At 39.1% G+C, this 22,554-nt stretch overlaps 1 protein-coding gene across 5 annotated transcripts in view; it reads left to right on the forward strand.

The window, feature by feature from the left end:
* SOS1 (SOS Ras/Rac guanine nucleotide exchange factor 1) overlaps positions 289 to 22,554 on the forward strand; it is a 156,490-nt gene continuing 134,224 nt past the window's right edge. For all 5 annotated transcript variants that reach the window (XM_021087586.1, XM_021087587.1, XM_021087589.1 and 2 more), the window contains exon 1: positions 289 to 475. In XM_021087586.1, coding sequence (XP_020943245.1) covers positions 389 to 475 — 87 coding nt within the window. In that variant the 5' untranslated portion in view covers positions 289 to 388. The remainder of the gene's footprint in view (positions 476 to 22,554) is intronic.

A 22,554-nucleotide genomic window follows, 5' to 3' on the forward strand; every position in this document is an offset into this window, starting at 1 on the left:
CCGCCGCGGGGCCAGGCCGGGCCCGGGAGCGCAGCCTCGGCGGGCGGGCGGCGGCGGCGGCAGCGGCAGAGGCCAGCCCCGGGCGGCGCCGGCAGGCCGGGGAGGGGTAGGGGGCCTGGCCCCGGGGCGGTGGGGCGGAATGCCGCCGCCGCCGCCTCCGGGCTGCGTTCGCTCTCCGCGGCTGGTGCCCGTATCGGGTGGGTGGCCGGGCGCGGGCCTCGCCCCCCAGGCCCCTCTCCGAGGCTAGCCCGGCCGCGCGGCTCCCCGAGGGGGCCGGGCCGTCCGGTGGGGCTGCGGCCCTGCTCCGCGGGGCGAGCTCGCCCTCTCGCGGCTCCCCGGCCCGACCACCGCCACCCCTCTCCCCGCCCAGAGGCGCCCCGGGGGCACCATGCAGGCGCAGCAGCTGCCGTACGAGTTTTTCAGCGAGGAGAACGCGCCCAAGTGGCGGGGGCTGCTGGTTCCTGCGCTGAAAAAGGTGAGGAGCGCGGGGGACCCCGCTTCCCGGCTGCAGCCCCTGCGAGGGCGCTGGGGCTGGAGAAGGGTTGGGGAGGCGGGGCGCGCGCGGGGCCGTCTTTCTTCCCGGTCTCACCACCTCGCAGAAAGGACGGCGCGCGCCGAGAGGTTCCCCCTCTCTCGCTGGCTCTTGGTGTTGACATTCACCCGCTGTGTGGGAAGGCCGCAGGGAGCCAGGGAGAGTTTATCCGAAGAATCCAACCGCTTAGAGGTTAATGCCCTGCCCCCGATTCAGAGACGTGAGTTGGAGGAGCCTCACTTTTCAGTGGAGGTCAAAGTAGGCCACTTTTTCGTCTTCTCGGTCTTCTCCCGGAGCTGCTGTCAGTCTCCGGCTTTAGGTGTCCAGTCGACTCGTCCTAGTGGGCCCGAGAATGCTCTGGCCATAATGCTCGCTGTAAGTAATTGCAGAGCTCTCCTGCCAGCAGGAACATGGCCTCTGTAATCACTCTTCATTCCCCCGAATTCCCGAACTCGTCCGATTAACAGGGGTGGGTGCGCATACCACTCTTTTCTTCCTTCCTTACTTTCGTTCTTCAATTCTTCTTTTCCCTCTCACTCCCTTCCTCTACTGTCATTGCATTTTTCGATTAGAAATTTTAACCTTTCTGTGTTTCTTCGACTTTGCCCCATTTTTATCTAAAGTTATATACCCCGTGACCTGTACTTTTACATGTTTTAGTATAATTAGGAAATGTTATATTTTGGAAGCTTCTAAGGCACCGTTGTGACTTAATAGAAACTGACGTTTGAATGAATATAAAAACTGCCGGAGTATTTTTGTTTTCCTCTTACTTTTTCTTGTAAATGTAAGGATAGCTTTAGTGTCTTAATACTGTTTCTAAATTTCCATTTGTTACTCAAAAAGTGTTTCAGATTATCACATTAAAAATATTTTTAGTTCTTAACTGAGAGTTGAGGTTATAGTGTACCCTTTCTTCCAAACATCTGTACTTTTAAGAACTGTGTTTTACGAGATGTCTGATATTTCTCAAAGGCCAGCAACTTTTACTTTCCCTTTTGCCCATTTCTCCCTCTCCCCCTCTTGGGTACCTTACAATGGAAACTATTTAGTTTGTTAGCAGAATGTGCTCTTATATTTAAGATATAATTTACTGACATTTTTGCTCAGGTGTCTGACTAGTCACAAACTTCTTTGTGATACTGTTTTCTAAGACAACCAAAGAAATGCCGTGTACCTTACATACTTTATTCATTAGAAATCCTGTCAGGCTCTCACTCCGTTTACTTTTGCTTTACCTGCAAGCTTGACATCCTAGCTTGTAATAGATCAGGATAGGTCTCAGTGATGCTAGAAGCAGGTATCCTGACTATAAGTAGGGGTTAGGTGGGGAAGAGACAGAACAATTATTGAAAATATATAAAAGAACTCAAAAAGTACTATCAGTTTGGGTCTCTTTTGCTTAGAAGCAAGCCTCTCTCCTATTGCAGGGGAATCACCATGAAACCCTATTGGTCGAGGGTCCTATGAAGTACTGAAAAGAACATTGTAGGAGTTGGCAGGCGACTTCTAACTCTGCCACACTGATGGCCCTTGCTGAAAACTGTCCACAGAAGCATTTTGTTTGGCTGGCATAGTGTTGTTTTATTTTTAATGTAATTAGTTGCCAATATTTTAAAATAGGAGATATTACATAAAGTCTGAGTCTTGAGCTTTTCTTGGAGGATAGGAAGATTTCTCCACATTGGGCTAGCATTCAAGCAAAGCAGTGAACTGCTGAAGCTGAATAAATGGCTGCCCTCTTTAGACAAGGCTTCTCTCCGATTTATTACAGTCCCCACCAGTCCTCTTTTCTTATTTACATAAACCTGATTTGACTTTAAGCAGAGATATCCTTGCATGACAATAGAAGTGATGGGGGAGGTGGAAGTGTATACAATCTAGCTAATATATAAGATTCTTCCAATTCTTATTTAAAATATCCGCTAAAGATGCTTCTAAGTCACCAAAGACGAGGATGAAAATGTATTTCGTATCGGAGTTTCCGTTGTGGCTTAGTGGTTAACAAATCCGAGTAGGAACCGTAAGGTTTCGGGTTCTATCCCTGGCCTTTCTCGGTGGGTTAAGGATCCAGTGATGCCGTGAGCTGTGGTGTAGGTCACAGATGCGGCTTGGATCCTGAGTTGCTGTGGCTCTGGCGTAGTCTGGCGGCTACAGCTCTGATGAGACCCCTAGCCTGGGAACCTCCATTTGCCTTGGGACCGGCCCTAGAAAAGGCAAAAAGAAAAAAAAGAAAATATATTTCATATCTATATGTGCTCTTGGTAGCTCAAAATCTGCATTTTCATCTACTTGTTAGATATTTTCATGTGGATATCTCTGTTTCTTCCTTTAGACTTACACTATTTGCAGATGCATCAACTTGTGTTGTCTTACCTGAGGCTCTTTGGAGGTGCTGTTTGCTTCACCTGGATTGCCTTTTGCCTGGCCCAGCCTTATGGACTCAGTAGACCTTGGATCTTTTCTAAAATCCTCATGCCTGAGTTGGATAGTCTTTCTTTTAGTCTAAGTATTCTTTTAACACCCTGGTCTAGCACTTAACAATTAAAATTAATTATTATTATTATTATTTTTTTGCTTTTTATGGCCACACCCGGGGGCATGTGGAGGTTCCCAGGCTAAGGGTCAAATCAGAGCTATAGCTGCCAGCCTATGCCACAGCCACAGCAATGCAGGATCTGAGCTGCATCTATGACCTATTCCACAGCTCATGGCAATGCCGGATCCTTAACACGGAGTGAGGCCAGGGACCGAACCCACAACCTCTTGGTTCCTAGTCGGATTCATTTCCTCTGCTCCACGATGGGAACTTCTTAACAATTAATTTTAAGTTCCTGTTTTTTTCCTATTTAAGTTTCCCACCAGCTGGATTAAATGGTCCTTGAGAACTGGGATGATATTTTATCTTCTTTTTATTCTCCATGCATGCAATGCCTGGCCCCTAGTTGACACTTAAATTTGAATGAATGGGTAGGGAAAATCCAAACAAAATCATCACCTCCCTCCTTTCCACCTGGAATTAAAACAAAAAATTCCTCTTGATTTAATAGTTTTATTTGACTGGTTCAAAACATTGGAGTCATCTCTGACTTATTACTGTCCACGCCCAGGCAGAGCTTGTGAATTCATCTCCTTTTGACATGTTCTTTTTTAACCTCTTCCCTCCTACTTCAAGTACCCTGAGTCTCCTCTCCCAGACTACTGATATAGCCTCCTTACTGAGTTCACTGCCCCTCACCCTCTCCTTTATCTATTTTTCAAATTTCAGAAGTTATAGGACACTTCTGAACGTGTCATGCTCTTGTTCAGAAAACCACTGATATCTTTCGGGGGCATAGAATGAAGTGTATATTCTTTTCTGTTTGGAAGTTCTCAGGCCAGGGATTGAATCCGAGTCTCAGCTGTGGCAAAACTGGATCCTTAACTCACCGTGCCACAAGGGAACTTGAACTGTATGTTCTTTAGTGTAGAATTGATCGTGATCAATGATCTGGCTTCATCCTGCTTTTCTGAATGGATTGCCTTTTGTAATCTTTTATATTCTTTATGCTTCAACTAGACTGGACTCTCATTTTTCCAGAAAATGCCCAGAAAGTCTCACTGCATCTGTCCTACCCTATCTACTGCATAAGTATAATATGCTTACTATAAACCAAGTTTTGCCCTCAGCATTAAGGATTAAAAGGTAATGACCAAGTTCAAACATGATGGAAAATTGCAGGGAATGAGTTTGGAGAGGAAACTGGTTTATAAAGAATTTTTTGTATGTTAATCTAAGGAGTTTGAATTTTATTTGAGGGTATAGTTGTCATTGAAGAATTTTAAATAGGGGAGTAATGTCACATTCCAGTTTTAGAAAATCCACTTTGGCCATAGAACAGAAAATGAGTTGGAAAAGGAGACCCAAGGTAAGGAGAAAAGTTGGAAAGTTAGTTTAATAGTCCAGCCAAGAGATGATATGTGTTTGAATTAAGGGTGCATTTGAATTAGGATGGAAATGTGGGGATGTGTTTTATTTGAGAGATGTTTAAAAGGCAGAATTGACAGGCTCTAACTCATTGAGTGATTGGAGGAAGTTGTAAGAGCAGGAAGATTCTCAAGTTTCTAGCTTGAGTGTCTTAGTCAGGATAGAAAATGAGAACCCATTGGAGTGGAGAGAGTGGCACAGTAAGATGAGTTTTGGACTTGTTGATTTGAAAGTCCTTGGGTTATCCAGGTGACATTGTGAAACTGCCAGTTGGTGGTTGTTATCTGGTGAAACAGATTTGGGACTTCTAGATGTGTAAGTAGAGCCATAAGAATAGAAGTGTATATCCGTATGAAGACTTAACACATGAATGTTTGTGGCAGCTCTGTTCAGCAAAAAAAAATGGAAACAACCCAAATGTCCATCAATAGGTGAATGAATAAACAAATTGAGATATAGCCATGCGTTGGAATATTAGTACTTCGCAGTAAAAAGGAGTGAACTATTGATGTACATGACAACATTACTAAATCTCAAAATAATTAAGCTGAATGAAAAGCCAGACTCCCCCTCCAAAAAAAAACCACCAATGTACTGTATAATTCTACTTATATAAAGTTCTGAAAATACAGTCTAATCTACAGTGACAAAAAGCAAGTCATATTTGTTTTGGGGGGAGGATTTTATGTTCATTTGTCTTAATTGTACTAGTAGTTTCAGGACAGTATACTTATATTAAAATTTATCAGATTATATAGCTCAGATATGTGTAATTTATTGTATGTCATTTGTATCTCAAAGGAGGTTTTAAAAAAAAGTAGATGAAGCCACCTACTGAAAATGATTAGAAGTAAAAATAAAACAGGCTCGACATCAGAACTGGGAGAATAAAGGAGAAAGAGAGCAGAGGGAAAGGAGTGAGGAAAGGAAATGAAAGAGTCAGGTAGAAAGAATGAGACCTCAGTGTCTGAGAAGCTGAGAATGGAAGGAGTTTTAAGAAAAGAGTTATTAACTGTGTCAGGCTATACAAAAGTCAAAAAAGTTGCCTGAGAAGTGTTAGATTTGACAGCTATGGGGTCACTTATGTCTGAGCAGTTTTGGTGTGAGAATAGAAGATGGCATAGAGCTTGGAAAAAGAATAGCATGGACAGATGAAATTTTTTTTTTGCATTTTTTTTCCCTAAAAGCTTGGAAATGAAGGGAAAAGAAATATTTCTATGGCAAAAGAAGAGATTCAGGTTGGAGAAGACACTTGTTTTTTATTTGAAGGTGATGAAAACTTGTTTATGTTAGTAGTGTTTGGGGAAAGAGGTGATAGAGAATGCTTGTGAAGATACCGAATGGTGATACTGATCCATGAGGACCTACACCACAGCTCATGGAAATGCCAGATCCTTAAGCCACTGAGCGAGGCCAGAGATTGAACCCGGGTCCTCATGGGTACTAGTCGAATTCCTTTCCACTGTGCCACAATGGGAACTCTGTATTCTCTAATTCTTAGAGGATACTATTATTGTACTTGTTTTATACGAGAGAAAACCAAAGTTTGGAAAGTGTAATTGGGTAACAGAATCTGCGTTTTTAAAAGCAGTATTGATGACGATGTGCTACCTCTGTCAGGAGTGACATCCTTTCTTCTGGGGTGGGAGGGTATGAGAAAAAGGTGGATTTGTAGGTTGGGGAGTAGGGTGTTCATGCTGGGTAGCCTCAATTTTCAAGATGAAATGAAAGGCAAGATCCTTTACATAGAGTGAAGAAAGAGAAATGAGTAAGGAGTTTAAGAAGCATCATCAAGTTTTGGAATTGCTGCTGTGGAGTCTGGAGAAAGAGCCAACCAGTAAAATAGGAATTGCTGAGCAGTGCTGAATGTGGAGATTATAAATTTGGAATAGCAGTCATTGCTCTAGTGGTTGTGAAATTTTCCTCTAGCAGCACTTAACAGTTCAGGTAAATGAGTAGAAGGATGGTTGATCTCAGGTGGGTCCAGTAGAGATGAAGAGAATAGGGATATTTCAGATGATAGATAGAAAGTTAAGCTATAAGAGAGATAATGGAGGCTTAAATGAGGACTCCATGGACTAGAAACCTTGATGAGTTAGAGGAGGGGAGTAATGGGAGAAGATAAGGGATTATGATTAGAGATGATGATAATTATATTTTGGTGTTTTAAGATATATCAGAGATGAGGGAGATGAAACAGGAGTTCTGAAGTTAGTATGTTGAATGATTGGTTGCATACATGGTTGATGACAAAGTCCACAAGGATTTTGGTGTGTATTGTAGTAGTGGAGAGGAAGATGAACCCAGCAGTGGCAGGAATGTCTAGGAAATCACAGTACTGAGGTTGTTCTAACCAAATAATAAAAGTGGCAGCTTCTCTGCATAATGTATTTTTTTTTATTACAGCTATAGATAGGAAGAAACTTTGCACTTTATTTTAGAAGAGATTTGTCTTATAATCAAACTTTGCATCCAACATTTTATTATGAACAATTTTAACTATACAGAAAAGTTGAAGGAATTACGTAGTGAATACCCATATACTCATCAACTAGATTGTGTAATTTTACATTTTTACTGTTTGCTTTATCACATGCCTTTATCCATCCATCAATCCATCTTATTTTTTGGTGGATTTCAAGGTAAGATTTGGAATTAGTACACTTTGCTCCTAAACACTTCAGCATACATATCATTAACTTAGAACTCAGTATTTGTTTATGACTTTTTTTTAAGATAAGATTTTAACTGTACCGTTTAATGAGTTTTGGCAAATGAATACAATCCAAGCTTCTGCCAAGAAAATGAATATTACTTTTATTCCTGAAATTTCCCTCATATGCTTTCTTAGTTAATTCCTGCCCATTGCTCCCAGAAGCAACTGCTCTTCTGATCTTTTCATACTACCAAGGATTAATCTTATCTGTTGTAGGATATCATATAACTAGAAAAATACAGTTTATATTCTTTGTCTTTTTAGGGCCGCATCCACGACATATGGAGATTCCCAGGCTAGGATTGAATTGGAGCTGTAGCTGCTGGCCTACGCCACAGCAACATCAGATCCAAGACATGTCTGCTACCTACACCACAACTCATGGCAATGCTGGGGATCTGTAACCCACTGAGCAAAGGCCAGGGATTGAACCTCTGTCCTCATGGATACTGGTCAGATTCGTTTCCGCTGAGCCACGCCATGATGGGAACTCCTGGTAAGGTTTTTGAGGTTGTGTTTATCCAGAATTCAGTCCTATTTTCTATCATATGAATGTGTGAGACTTTGTTTATCAAGTGGATGGATACCTGGGAAGTTTCCAGTTTGGGGCTATTATGAATAAAGCTGCCATGAATGTTCTTATACAGGTTGTATCATAGAAATGTTTTCATTTCTCCTGGGTAAATACTAGGAGAAATGGCTCATAGAGTAAATGTCTGTTAGTTTTACAAGAAGCTCCCAGACTTTTTATCAAGCGGTTGGACTGTTTTACATTCCCACCAACAATGTATGAGAGTTCCAGTTGTTCCATATCCTTGCTAATATTTGGTGTTATTAGCCTTTAATTTTAATCATTGTGATGGGTGTGTAGTTGTATCTCATGTGGTTTTACTTTACATTATCCTGGTGACAAATGATATTGAGCACTTTTTCATGTTCTTATTGGTTATTCATATATCTTCCTTTGGACAGTGTGTGTAAATCTGTTGCCTATTTTAAAAAATGAGTTGGTTTTCTTTACAGTATTGAGTTGTAAGAGTTCTTTGTATATCCTGGTTACTCTCCCTTTATCTGATATGTTTTATTGAATATTTGCTTATTGATGTAGTCACATTTATCAGGTTTTTTTTTTCTTTTAAAGTTTTTGCTATCTGTGTCCCAGAACCCCTTGCCTGCCACCAGGTCATGAAGATGTTCTTCTGGTGTTATTATCTAAAGGCTTTATAGTTTTAGCTTTTACATAATCTATAGACCATTTCAAATTATTTTGTATCATATGAAATAGGAATCGAGATTCTTTTTTTTATGATCATATCTAGTTATTTCAGAACTATTTGTTGAAGCAACTTTTCCTTGTATTGATTTTTTTATGAAAATCAAATTAATATATATTTATATAAATGTTTATTTAAATATGGAATAGGTAATATATATTTTCTGGACTCCATTTTACTCCATTGATCTTTTGTTTATCTTTATACCAATACCACACTATTGATTACTGTAGATTTATAGTAAGTCTTAAAATTAGGTAGGCTAAGTCCTCCAATTTTGTTCTTTAAAGTATTATTTTATTGTTTCTAGGTTTTTTTGTTTCAATATAAATTTTAAACAATCACATCAGTTTCTATCAAAAAATCATGGTGAGATTTAAATTATGGTTGCATTGAATCAGTATATCACTAGGAAGAATTAACATCTCAACAATATCAAATCTTTAGGAGTTCCCATTGTGGCTCAGTGGTTAACAAATCCGACTGGGAACCATGAGGTTGCGGGTTCGATCCCTGCCCTTGCTCAGTGGGTTAACGATCCGGCGTTGCCGTGAGCTGTGGTGTAGGTTGCAGACAGGGCTCGGATCCCGTGTTGCTGTGGCTGTGGCGTAGACCAGCAGCTACAGCTCTGATTTGACCCCTAGCCTGGGAATCTCCATATGCTGCGGCAGTGGCCCAAGAAATGGCAAAAAGGAAAAAAAAAAAAAAAAAAAAATCAAATCTTTAGATCCATGAATGTGGTATATGACTCCATTTATTTACACTTTAAAATTTTTCTCAGCAATACCTTGTACTTTTCAGTGTGGAAGTCTTCTATGCCTTTGGTTAAGTTTAATTTTTTTGTTGTTGTTGTTGCTACTGGTCTACACCACAGCCACAGCAACACAGGATCCGAGGCACGTCTGCGACCTACACCACAGCTCACGGCAACGCCAGATCCTTAATCTACAGAGCAAGGCCAGGGATCAAACCCTTGATCTCATGGTTCCTAGTCGGATTCATTTCCACTGCACCACGATGGGAACTCGTAATTTTAAATACTTTGTTTTTCGATACTGAAGCATTATTGTTTTAAAATTTTATTTTTCTGTTTGCTATGAGTATGTTTGCTATGAGTAGCTGATTTTCGTATATTGATCTTGTATCCTTTGACTTTGCTGGTAGTTGTTTTATAGATTCTATAGAATTTTCTACATAATTATGTCATCTGCAAATAGAAACAGTCTGATCTTTCTTTCTTTCTTTCTTTCTTTCTTTCTTTTTTTTTTGGGGGGGGTGCCTAGGGCTTCCATTACAGTGTTGAATCAAAGTAGAGAGTGGTCATCCTTGCCTTGTTCTCATTCTTAAGGGAAAAGTATTTTATTGAGTTCCTGCTTCATACCAGTATTGTCTTTTATGCTTGGTACTTTGCATACTTATCTCTGTTCCACCCATTGACTTTTTAAGGTAGTAATTTTTACAGCCTTAGAGTTTTACAGATGAGGAAATGGATCCTCAGAGAGGCAAATTGCTCAAGATTTTATAACTCTAGCATAGAATCAAGATTTGAACCTACATCTAGCTTCAAAGACAACTCTTTGCACTATACTGCGTTGCTTCCTTTCAGCAGGCAGTAACAGTGGTGTTCTAATTGTTTTGCACCTTAGATTTTAGTGGAGAAATGCCTTAGGAGAGAAGGAAGCTGAATGAAGAGGGCTTTGAAACCCCTTGGATTGGGCTGCGAAGCTCAGCTCTTTTACCTATTGGGCTCTTTGTAGAATTGCATTTGACAAAAGGGTTCTGCTGCATAAAAAAGTAAGAATTTTATTTTACTTTATTTTTTTTTATGGCTGCATCTATAGTATAGGGAAATTCTGGACCAGGGATTGAATCCTGTCCTACACTGTACCTGTGGCAACACTGGATTCTTTAACCCACTTAGCTGGGCTGGAGGTCGAACCCATGCCTCTGCAGTGATCTGAGCTGCTGCAGTCAGATTCTTAACACACTGTACCACAGTGGGAACTCCAAAAAGTAAGAATTTTGAAGGTAGTAGTTAATGAAAAGATAGCACAGATAAAGGAAATTGTTGAGAAATAATGCTCTTGGGATGGCAATAGGAAGCTAGGAGAGTATCCTGGTGTGTTTATTTTTGGGAGTAAAGGGAGTGCCTTTTTCCTTTTTTTTTCTTTTTCTTTTTTGGCTGCGTCTGTAGCATGTGTAAGTTCCAGAGTCAAGAATCAAACCGGTGCCACAGCAGCAACCCAAAGATGCTGCAGTGATAATGCCAGATCCTTAACCCACTGCACCACAGGAGAACTCCAAGGAAATGACATTTTAAGTGGAAACGGGAGTTAGCCAAGTGAGGATAAGGAGGAAGTGTGTTCCTAGGATTGTGGTTCATAGAGTCTTTGGAGTCCAAAAGGAGCTCAGCGTCTTAGGAGTTCTGAGTGGCCCAAGTCTAGAGTGTGGGGCTGGAGCTTGTAAACCAAATTATTGCATTTTATCATGTGAGCAGTGGGGAACCACTGAAGGGTTTTAAGTAGGATGTTGATAATTAGGTATGAATTTTGAAGGATCATTGTCTGCTCTGTGGAGCACGGATTAAACGGCAGCAGAACTATAGGCAGGAAGGCAAATCAGGAGAGACTTTTACAGCAGTTCATGAAAGGGATGATAGTGGTCTTGACTAGGGAAGGAACTGTAGGGATAAAGAGAAGAGTGGACATATTTTTAGATTTAGAGGTAGATTGGTGGTTAAATGACATGGTAGTGAGAGAGAAGGGAGTCAAAACTGATTCTCAAGATTCTGGCTTAGGAGTCTAGTTGATAATAGTGATGAAAGTGGGGGAACAGTGGGAGAGGAGCACTTTCAGAGAGGAACTAAGAAACCCTGAGTACTCTGGGAAAATGAGAGGGTGTGAGAGAATTGTGATAGGAGGATTTACATTTTGGGGGTGGCCAAGTATGGAAAGCATGGAAGGAGTCTTTGTTGGACTGTCCTCATTGATTTCAGGCAAGTACAGCTTGAAATCTCTGATGATGTCTTTTAATGTACATTTCAAATGCTAATTCCTCTGCAAAGGCTTTTACTACAGTTCCATCCCCTAAGTAAAATTAATCTTCTAATGTCTTTAGTACTTTATACTTCAATTTTGGTGCCTAATGACAGTCTGCCCATTATTATTATTATTACTATTGTCTTTTTAGGGCCACAGCGAGGTATATGGAAGTTCCCAGGCTAGGGGTTGAATCAGAGCTGCAGTTGCCAGTCTACGCCACAGCCACAGCAACACTAGATCCTTAACCCACTGAGCGAGGCCAGGGATTGAACCCTCATCCTCATGGCTATTAGTTGGGTTCCTTACTGTTGAGCCATGGTGGGAACTCTGACAATCTGCCCTTTATGGTTTGTATCTCTGCCTTCTCTTCTCCTCTATATTGGGAATTATTTGAGAGGAAAATAGGATTCTACTCACTTTTGTATTCTCTATAATGCTTAGCACATTTCTCATGTAGTAGTAGGTGCTTAGTACACATTTGTTTAATTGAGTGTTGTTCTAAGCTTGTCCCTTCAAGAATATACTTACTAATGAGTTGGGTTAGTCTTAGTTGAGAGCTTCCAGTCAAAAAGCATTGGAATTGTCGTGTTTGGTATTACCTTATTTTAATAAATAGGGAAGCACTTAATATATTTTAGAAATAATTCATTTAAAATGGTTAGTTTTTTTTTTTTTTTTTTAATGTGTAATGCTTCAAGGGAGAAGCAGATGCCAAGATGGGATTAAGCATGCATGAAATTATTAGACGTGCTTGTGAGAGAAAATGAGGAAGGAGGCAGGGAGAGTTGTCACACTGTGATGCAAGTCTTACTTCAAGTGACAGAGAGAGGTAAGGAAGGAAGGAAATTGGGAGAAAGTGTTACAGTTTTAAGGGAAAGTTCACTAAGGCATCAGGATGTCCTTAAGTGAAAGTTGCCTATCATAGGAATTCCTCATCTCCCACCCAGGACTAGGGCCTGCCTTAGTATGCCTGTGGTGCTCTTTTTTGGGGGGGATGGGAAGCTTCTCCCACACCATGATGGAAATTCCCCAGGCCAGGGATCGAATCTGGGGCAATGCTGGATCCTTAATTCACTGCGCCAGGCTGAGGCTCCAACCACCCCGCTTCAGAAACAGTGGTGGTTTCCTAACCTTCTGTGAGCAGAAATTCCACCTGTGGTGCTCTTTGATTGGGAACAGCCAGTGAGAAGTATGGCCTTCATGTACAGTGATGGATTTCAGAGTGTGGAAGCTGGGGCCCTCAGTCACTTATCTTAGAGGCTCATTCTCATAGCCAACCAGGGTCGTTTTTGTGGCTATAAGATGCCTAGTTTGGGATAATTGAATTACAGTATTCCCCCACTTCAGGTGGGTAATTTGTTCCCCCCAAACCCCTTTTGCTTTGTTTAGTTAAAATTTTTTTAAAATTAGATTTGCAATGTTGTGCTAGTTTCTGCTCTACAGCAAAGTGATCAGACATACATATATATGCATTCCTTTTCTTATATTTCTTCCATCATGGTCTATCCCAAGAGACTGGATATACTCCCTGTGCTATACAGTAGGGCCTCATTGCTTATCCATTCTAAATATAATAGTTTGCATCTACTAACCCCAAATTCCCAGTCCATCCCACTCCCTCCCCACTCGGCAACCACAATTCTGCTCTCCATGTCTGTGAGTCTCCTCTGTTTTATAGATAGGTTAATTTGTGCCATATGTTAGATTCCACAGATAAGTGATATTGTATGGTTATTTGTCTTTCTCTTTCTGACTTCATTTAGTATGAGACTCCCTGGTTGCATCCATGTTGCTGCCAGTGGCATTATTTTGTTCTTTTTTATGGTTAAGTATTATTCCATTGTGTGTATGTACCACATCTTTCTAATCCATTCATCTGTTCATGGGCATTTAGGCTGGTTCCATGTCTTGGCTACTGTGAATAGTGCTGCAATGAACATAGGGGTGCATGTCTCATTTTGAATTGTGGTTTTATTCAGATATATGCCCAAGAGTAGGATTGCTGGATCACATGATAGTTTTATATGCAGTTTTCTGAGTACTCTCCATACTGTTTTCCATAGTGGTTGTACCAGTTTACATTCCTACTGACAGTGTGTGAGGGTTCTGTCTTCTCCATACCCTCTCCAGCATTTGCTATTTGTAGACTTATTAATGATGGCCATTCTGATCATTGTGAGGTGGTACTTCATTGTAGTTTTGATGTGCATTTCTCTAGTAGTGATGCTGAGCATTTTTTCATGTGCCTACTGGCCGTCTGTGTCTTCTTTGGAGAATTGTCTAAGTCTTCTGTGCATTTTCCCTTTTGCTTTACAGGTGCCTTCTAAAAATCACAACTTAATTATCACTGATATCAGTAGTACTCAGTTTGCTTTAATAGTTACCAAAGTTTGCACTTCATATTCAAGTTTATTTCATAATTAAACGTTTAATGTACAGAACCACAAAGCAGTAAAGATGAAAGAAAATGCAAATGATACCCGTATTATTACTATATGAACTAGTAAACCAGGAGTACTTCAAGTACTACAGCAGTACCTTGAGTAATCCAACCATCCAGTTATGAGGATGAGTGCTTGTTGACGTTCCTTTCTAGACTGGGCTACCTCAGGTAGACAAACACAAATCAGTAAAAGAAACTACTCATAAAGTCAAATTCTGGAAACCTCTCATTTGGACTTGGGACTAGGGGTATAAACTGGATAAAAGAAGTAATTTAAAGTAATTTAGGATGATGAATTGCTCAGATAATATTTTTAAAATAGGTATTTTAAAGCTGTAATGGGAAGATTTTGAAGAGTTTCTCTAATGCTGCTTTTCTGCTGATTTTGGCTGGTTTAGTTTTATTTATCAAATTTGTTAAGCGGCGAGAATTATGGACATAATTAAAAAACAAAACATAACTGTTGCTTTTATGACACCTGTATCTGGTGACAAAAAGAGAAATCTGTAATCTGCCCATATGTGTTAAAGCACTCCAATCGCAAATGGGGTCAATCCTACAATACAGAAATTTTGGTTCAGTGTTAAAAAAATAGTAAACCTTGGATTTAAAAAAGTTGAGTTTTAAATAAATGGAGACTTTTGTAATAAGCTAATTTAAATTCCAGTTATTCTTTTATAATTCCTGAGACAAACATTTCCCTTACTAAATATACAAGTCTCATTTTCTCTTTTACTCATAATCTAAATCATTTGCAAGTAAATTGATTTCTACATATGGCCCAATAGTTTGTAGTGGAATGCCGTACTGATAATTGCATTCACAGCTGTTTTGTTTAAGAACTTTGATAGGATTCTGATTTATCTACCTACATTTAATAACTTTTTCCCTTAATTTTTTATTGTGGTAAAAAAGATGTGTATAACATGAAATTAACTATTTAACTGTTTTTAAATGTACAATTCAGTGCTAATAACTACATTCACAGTGTTATACAACCGTCACCACTATCTATTTCCAAAATTTTTCATCACCTCAAACTCTATACACGTTAAGCAATAACTTCCCCCTTCCCCCTTCCTCAGCCCCTGGTAACTTCTAATCTACTTTTTGTTTTTATGAATTAACTTGTTCCAGAAATTTTATATAAGTGGATAATACATATTTGTCCTTTTGTCTCTGACTTATTTTAGTTAGCATAATGTCTACAAAGATTCATCCATGTTGTAGCATGTATCAGAATTTAATTCCTTAAAAAGGCTGAGTAATGTTCCATTTTATGCATATACCATGTTTTGTTTATTATTCATTTGGTCATGGGCATGTGGGTTGTTTCCACTGTTTGGTTATTGTGAATAATGCTGAAATGAACATTGGTGTACAATGAACTGTTTGAGTTCCTATTTTCAATTCTTTTGAGTATGTACCTAGAAGTGATATTGCTGGGTTATCTGGCAGTGCTGTTTTTAACTTTTTTTTTTTTTGTCTTTTTGCTATTTCTTGGGCCGCTCCCACGGCATATAGAGGTTCCCAAGCCAGGGGTCGAATCGGAGCCGCAGCCACCAGTCTACGCCAGAGCCACAGCAACGTGGATCCGAGCCGCATCTGCAACCTACACCACAGCTCACGACAACGCTGGATCGTTAACCCACTGAGCAAGGGCAGGGACCGAACCCGCAACCTCATGGTTCCTAGTCGGATTCGTTAACCACTGCGCCATGATGGGAACTCCTGTTTTTAACTTTTTGAGGAGCTGCCAAACTGCTTTCCACAGCAGTTGCACCATTTTACATTCCTACTACCTATGCACAAAGGTTGCAGTTTCTCTATATCCTCACTTGTTATTTTCTGTTTGTTGTTAACTGTTTTTTTTTTTTTTTTTAATTGCCATCCTAATTAGTGTGAAGTGATACCTTATTGTGTTTTGGTTTGTATTTCCCTAATGACTAATAATAATGTTGATCATTTTTTTCATGTGCTTGCTGGCCATTTGTATATCATTGGAGAAATGTCTGTTCAAATCCATTGCCTAGGTTGTTTGTATTTTTGTTTGATTTTAGATGATTGTATATTCTTTTTTAAAAACCCAATAAATTTTATTACATTTATAGTTGTATGACAGTCATCACAACCCAGTTTTATAGCATTTCCACCCCCCACCCTCAACCTGTTTCCTTTGGAAACCGTAAGTTTTTCAAAGTCTGTAAGTCACTTTCTGTTCTGCAAAAAAAAGAAGCTATTGTATCTTTTTTTTTAAATTCCACATGTAAATGATAGCATATGGCGTTGGTGTCTCACTGTCTGACTTCACTTAGCATGATAATTTCTAGGTCCATCCATGTTGCTGTAAATGCCATTGTTTCATTCCTTTTTATGGCTGAGTAATACTCCATTGTGCATATGTACCACATCTTCTTTATCCAGTCCTCTGTCCGTGGACATTTAGGTTGCTTCCCTGTCTTGGCTATGGTATATAGCGCTGCAATGGACATTGGAGTGCGTGTATCTTTTTGAGTCATGGTTTTCCCTGGATAGATGCCCAGGAGTGGGATTGCTGGATCAAGTGGTAATTCTATTTTTCGTTTTCTGTGGACTCTCCATACTGTTTTCCACAGTGGCTGCACCAATTACATTCCTACCAACAGTGTAAGAGAGTTCCCTTTTCTCCATGCCCTCTCCAGTATTTGGGTTTTTTTTGTTTTTGTTTTTGTTTTTTTGTCGTTTGTCTTTTTGTTGTTGCTGTTGTTGTTGTTGTTGCTATTTCTTGGGCCGCTTCCTCGGCATATGGAGGTTCCCAGGCTAGGGGTTGAATCAGAGCTGTAGCCACCGGCCTACGCCAGAGCCACAGCAACGCGGGATCCGAGCCGCGTCTGCAGCCTACACCACAGCTCACGGCAACGCCGGACCGTTAACCCACTGAGCAAGGGCAGGGACCGAACCCGCAACCTCATGGTTCCTAGTCGGATTCGTTAACCACTGCGCCACGACGGGAACTCCTTTTTTTTTTTTTTTTTTTTTGTCTTTCAGTATTTGTTGTTTGTAGACTTTTTGGTAGCCATTCTGGGCTGGTGTAAAGTGTAAAACTACCTCAGGTAGTTTTGATTTGCATTTCTCTAATAATGAGTGATGTTGAACACCTTTTCATGTGGTTTGTTTGTTTGTTTGGCCATCTGTATGTCTTCTTTGGAGCATTGTCTGTTTAGATCTTCTGCCCATTTTTTTTTTTTTTTTTCTTAATGCTTTTTAGGGCTACACCTGCGGCATATGGAGGCTCCACGCAGCTAGGAGGCTAATCACAGCTACAGCTGCCGGCCTACACCACAGCCACAGCAACACAAGATCCTTAACCCACTGAGCAAGGCCAGGGATCAGACCCGCAACCTCATGGTTCCTAGTTGGATTCATTTCTGCTGCACCACAAAGGGAACTCCATTCCATCTCTTTATATTCTTGTTATTAGACCCTTACCAGATAAATTATTTGTAAATATTTTCTCCCTTTCAGACACAACCAAAAAGCTGTCTTTTTAGTTTCTTGGTATTGTCCTTTCCAAAAAATTTAGAATATTGATGAAGTTCCATTTATGTTATTTTTTTCTTTCATTGCTTGTGTTCTGGTGTCATATCTGAGAAAGCATCACCAAATCCAAGATTATGAAGATTTACCTTTAAGTTTTCTTCTAAGAAGTTTATGGTTTTAGATCTTATGCTTAGGCCACTGACTGATTTGTGGTTAAATTTTGTACTTGGTGTGGGTTAAGTGTCCACTTTCATCCTTTTGCATGTGGAAATCCAATTGATCCAGTACCATTTGTTGAAGAGATTTGTTTTTCCTCACTTAATAGACTTGACATCATTGTCAAAACTTAGTTGACAATAGATATATAGATTTATTTCTAGATTCTCAATTCTATTCCATTAATCACTGTGTCTGTCTTTATGGCAGTACCACATTGTTTTGATTACTGTGGCATTGCATAGCAAGTTTTGAAATCAGGAAGTGTGATCCTACAACTTTTTCTTGATTGTTTTGGCTACTCAGGGTTCCTTGCAATCCCATATGAATTTAAGGATTGACATTTCCATTTCTGCAAAAGGACTATTGATAGGGATTGCATTGAAGCTGTTGATTGTTTTGTTTAGTATTGGCACCTTAGCAGTATTAAGTTTTCTTACCCATGAACACAGAATGTCTTTCCATTTGTTTAGGTCTTTAATTCTCTTCAGCAATACATTGTAGTTTTCAGGGTAAAATATTTTCACTTCCTCAGTTAAATCTATTCCTAGGTATTTTATTCTTTTAGATGCTATTCTTCTAGTTGCTAAATGGAGTTACATTCCTAATTTCCTTTTCATATTGTACATTGCGGGCTTTTTGTATGGTGGTTTTGTTCTGCAAGTTTGGTGAATTAATTTATTAGCTCTGGTAACTTTCTTATGACTTCTTAGGGAGTTTATATATAGCATTATGTTATCTGCTTATAGAAATAGTTTTATTTTTCCTTTCTATTTCAATGCCTTTTTTTTTTTTTTTTTTTTTTTTTTTTTTTTTTTTTTTTTTTTGGTCTGATTGCTCCAGCTGGAGCATTTAGCTTAGTTTTGAATAGCAATGGCAAAGTGGGCATCCAGGTCTTATGCCTGATTTTAAGGCAGAAGCTTTCAGTTTTTAACCATTAAGTGTACTGTTAGCTGTGGGTTTTTCACGCATGCCCTTTGTCATGTTGAGAAAGTTCATATCTAGTTTTAAGAATGTTTTTTATCGTGTAAAGATGTTTGGATTTTGTCAAATGCCTTTTCTGAGTTAATTGAGTACTTATGTATATTTTTTTCTTCATTCTATTAATGTAGTGAATTATATTGATAGATTTGTTTTTTTAAATGTTGAACTATGTTTGCATTCTCGGGAAAATTCCCACTTGATCACAGTGCTGTTTTACTATGCTATTGGATTCAGTTTGCTAGTATTTTGTTAAGGATATTTACATTTGTACTCATTTGTAATTTCTTGCCATGTCTTTATATTCCTTTGGTATTAAAGTAAAGCTGGCTTCACAGAATGAGTTAGGATTGTTTCTTTTTTTGCGGGGGGGGGACATTTTGAGAGAATTGGTGTTAATTCTTTAGATAGATAGTGGGTAAAATTCAACTGTGCTGCTGTCTAGTCCTGGAGTTTTCCTTGGTGGGAGGTTTTGATTGCTGAGTCAGTGGCATTACTTGTTATATATTTATTAAGATTTTAAATTTCTTCTTGGGTTGGTTTAACTTAATTTGTGTGTTTCTAGGAATTTGTGCATTTAGTCTACCTTATCTGGTTGGTGTACAATTGTTCATAGTATTTCCTTTTAATCTGTTTTATTTATGTGAGGGTGGTAGTATTGTCTCTACTGTCATTTCTGATTTTAGTTATTTGTGTCTTCTCTTTTTCTTGGTCTATTAAAGGTTTGTCACTTTTGCTGATTGTTTCAAAGAAGCAGCTTTCTATTTCATTTCATTGATTCTATTGTTTTTCTGTTCTTTGTGTCATTTATCTGTAATTTTTATTATTTCCTAGCTTTGAGTTTAATTTCTTCTTTTTCTACCCCCAAAGTTAAGTTGCTGATTTGATATCTTTTTTCTTTTCTAACATATAATTTACAGCCATAAATTATACCTCTAAGCACTGCCTTTGCTGTATCCTATAAGCTTTGGTTCAAAGTTTTTTTGTTTGTTTTTTTTTGTGTGTGTGTATGTGTCCTTCTAGGGCCACACCCGCGGCATATGGAGGTTCCCAGACTAGGGGTCAAATCAGAGCTGTAGCCCCCAGCCTGCACTATAGCCACAGCAACACCAGATCTAGGCTGTGCCTGCAACCTACACCACAGCTCACGGCAATGCCAGATCCTTAACCCTCTGAGTGAGGCTAAGGATTGAACCTGCGTCCTCATGGATACTAGTCTGATTCAATGCCACATAGCCATGTTGGGAACACCCCAAAGTATTTTCTTATTTCCCTTAGGGCTGCTTCTTTGAATCACTGGATGTTTAGGAATATGTCTTTTAATTTCTAAACATTTGTGAACAGTTCTCTAGTTTTCCTGCTGTTGTTGATTTCTGTCTTTATTCTGTCATGGTCAAAAAAGATTCTTTGATTTCAGTCTTAAAATGTATTGAGTCTTTGTTTTGTGGTGTAACATACGGCTTATCCTGGAGAATGTTCCATTTGTACCTGAGAAGATTGTGTAGTCTGCTGGTATTGGATGAAGTGTTCTATATATGTCTGTTAGGCCTAGATGGGTTATAGTGTTCAAGTCCTCTACTTCTTTATTGACCTTCTATCTGAATGTTCTGTTATTGGAATTGGTGTATTGAACTAACAACTATAATTGTAAAACTTTTTATTTCTCCCTTCAATTTCATCAACATTTGCTTCCTATCTTTTGGAGGTCTGTTGTTTTTGTATATATGTTTAAAATTGTTTTATCCTCTTGATGAATTGACCTTTTTTTCCCATATATAATGTCCTTCTTTGTCTTTTGTAACAGTTTTTGATGTAATGCCTATTTTGTCGGATTTTAGAATAGCCACACTAGCACTCTTTCTGTTTCTGTGAAACATCTTTCTCCATTCTTTCTCCTTGAATCTGTTTGTAGTTTGAGGCATAAAGTTAGTCCTTGTAGGCAGCATATAGTTGGATCATGTTTTTTAATCCATCTTGCCAATCTGTGGTTTTGATTGGAAAGTTTAATCCAGTTAAATTTAGAAGTTCCCTGGTGGCTCAGTGGGTTAAGGATCCAGGCGTTGTGGTGCAGGTTTGATCCTTGGCCTGGGAACTTCCATATCTGTAATGACTGATAATGAAGGAGCTCTGACATCATTTTGCTTTTTTGTTGTGAAATTTTATACCTATTTTGTGTCTCTCATTTCCTCCATTACATCTTCCTTCCTTCCTTCTTTCCTTCTTTCCTTCTCCTACCTAGTTTATTGTAGTGAACCATGTTGATTTCTTTTCTCATTTCATTTTGGTATATTTTTTTAGATATTTTCTTTATGGTAATCCATGGGAATTACATTTAATGTCATAAATTTGTAACAGTCTAGTGTGAATTGATATGAACTTAACTTCAGTAACATAGAAAAGCTCTGTTCCTGTACAGTCCTATCCATTATGCTGTTGTCATCACAGATTACATCCTTATATGCTGTGTATCCAATATCATGCCCATGGACTTGTAATTATTTTTTATGCGTTTGTCTTTGAAACCCTGTAGGAAATACAAAGTAGAGTTAGAAACCAAATATACATTAATACTAGTTCTTATATTTGCCTGTGTATTTACCTTTATTAGAGTCCTTTATTTCCTCATGTAGCTTTGAGTTGCTCTTTAGTGTCCTGTCATTCCAACTTGAAGGATTTATCTTTAGCATTTCTTGTAGGGCAGGTCTAATAGCTGTGAACTCCCTCAGCTTTTGTTTATCTGGCAGCATCTTAATTTGTATCTTGTTTTGAAGGACAATTTTGCCAGATGTGGAATTCTTATTTGATAGTTTTTTTCCTTCCACACTTAAATATGCCATCCTCCATTCAGTCTCCCTAGTTTTTGGTAAGAAATAAGCTGCTGATCTTATTTTATTGAGGACCCTTTGTTTGTGAAGAGTTGCTTTTCTTGCTGCTTTTAAGGTTATTTCTTTGTCTTTGGGCTGTTGGATTATGGTGTGTCTCTGTGTAGGTCTCTTGGAATTTATCCTACTTAGATATTATTGAACTTTTTGGATTCATAGATTAATGTATTTCATCAAATTTGTGGTGTTTTCAGCCATCATTTTTTCAAATGTTATTTCTGATCCTTTCTCTCTTCTCCTGGGATTTTTATAATGTTATGCTCCTGCCTCTTTGTTATCCTGTAGATCCCTTAGGCACTGATCTTTTTTTTTTTTCTAAGCATTTGAAGCATATTTAAGTCTGTTTTAAAGTTTTCATCTGGTTATTCTGATACCTGATCTTCCTCGAGGATAGTTTCTTTCAGTTAATTTTGTTCCTTTGAATGCACCATACTTTGCTGTTTTTGTTTTGGCCATGCCTATGGCATGTGGAAATTCCTAGGCATCAGGGGTTGAACCTGTGCAATAGCAGTTAACCTGAGCCACTGCGGTGACCATGCCAGATCCTTAACCTGCTGTGCCACAGGGGACTTCATAACTCTTGAAATTAGATTTCTTTTCTTTCCCTACAGCTTGCTCTTTTCTTCCTTCTTTTGTTTTTTGTTTGGTTTTGGTTTTGATTATTGAAGGCTATATTAGTGTGTTTGTTTAACGACTTTGCTAAGCTGTTTTTCTTTTTTTCTTCCCCCTGCTTTTTAGGGCCGCACCTGCAGCATGTGGAGGTTCTCTAGGCTAGGGGTCGAATTGGAACTATAGCTGAAGCCTACACCACAGCCACAGCAACACAGAATCTGAGGCACTTCTACGACCTACACCACAGCTCATGGCAATGCTGGATCCCTAACCCACTGAGTAAGCCCAGGGCTCCACGCATCCACATGGATACTATTGGGTTTGTTGCTACCGGGCCATAATGGGAACTTTTTTTTTTTTTTTTAAACACT

Source organism: Sus scrofa, chromosome 3 (genome assembly GCF_000003025.6).
Source record: "Sus scrofa isolate TJ Tabasco breed Duroc chromosome 3, Sscrofa11.1, whole genome shotgun sequence".
NCBI lineage: Eukaryota > Metazoa > Chordata > Mammalia > Artiodactyla > Suidae > Sus > Sus scrofa.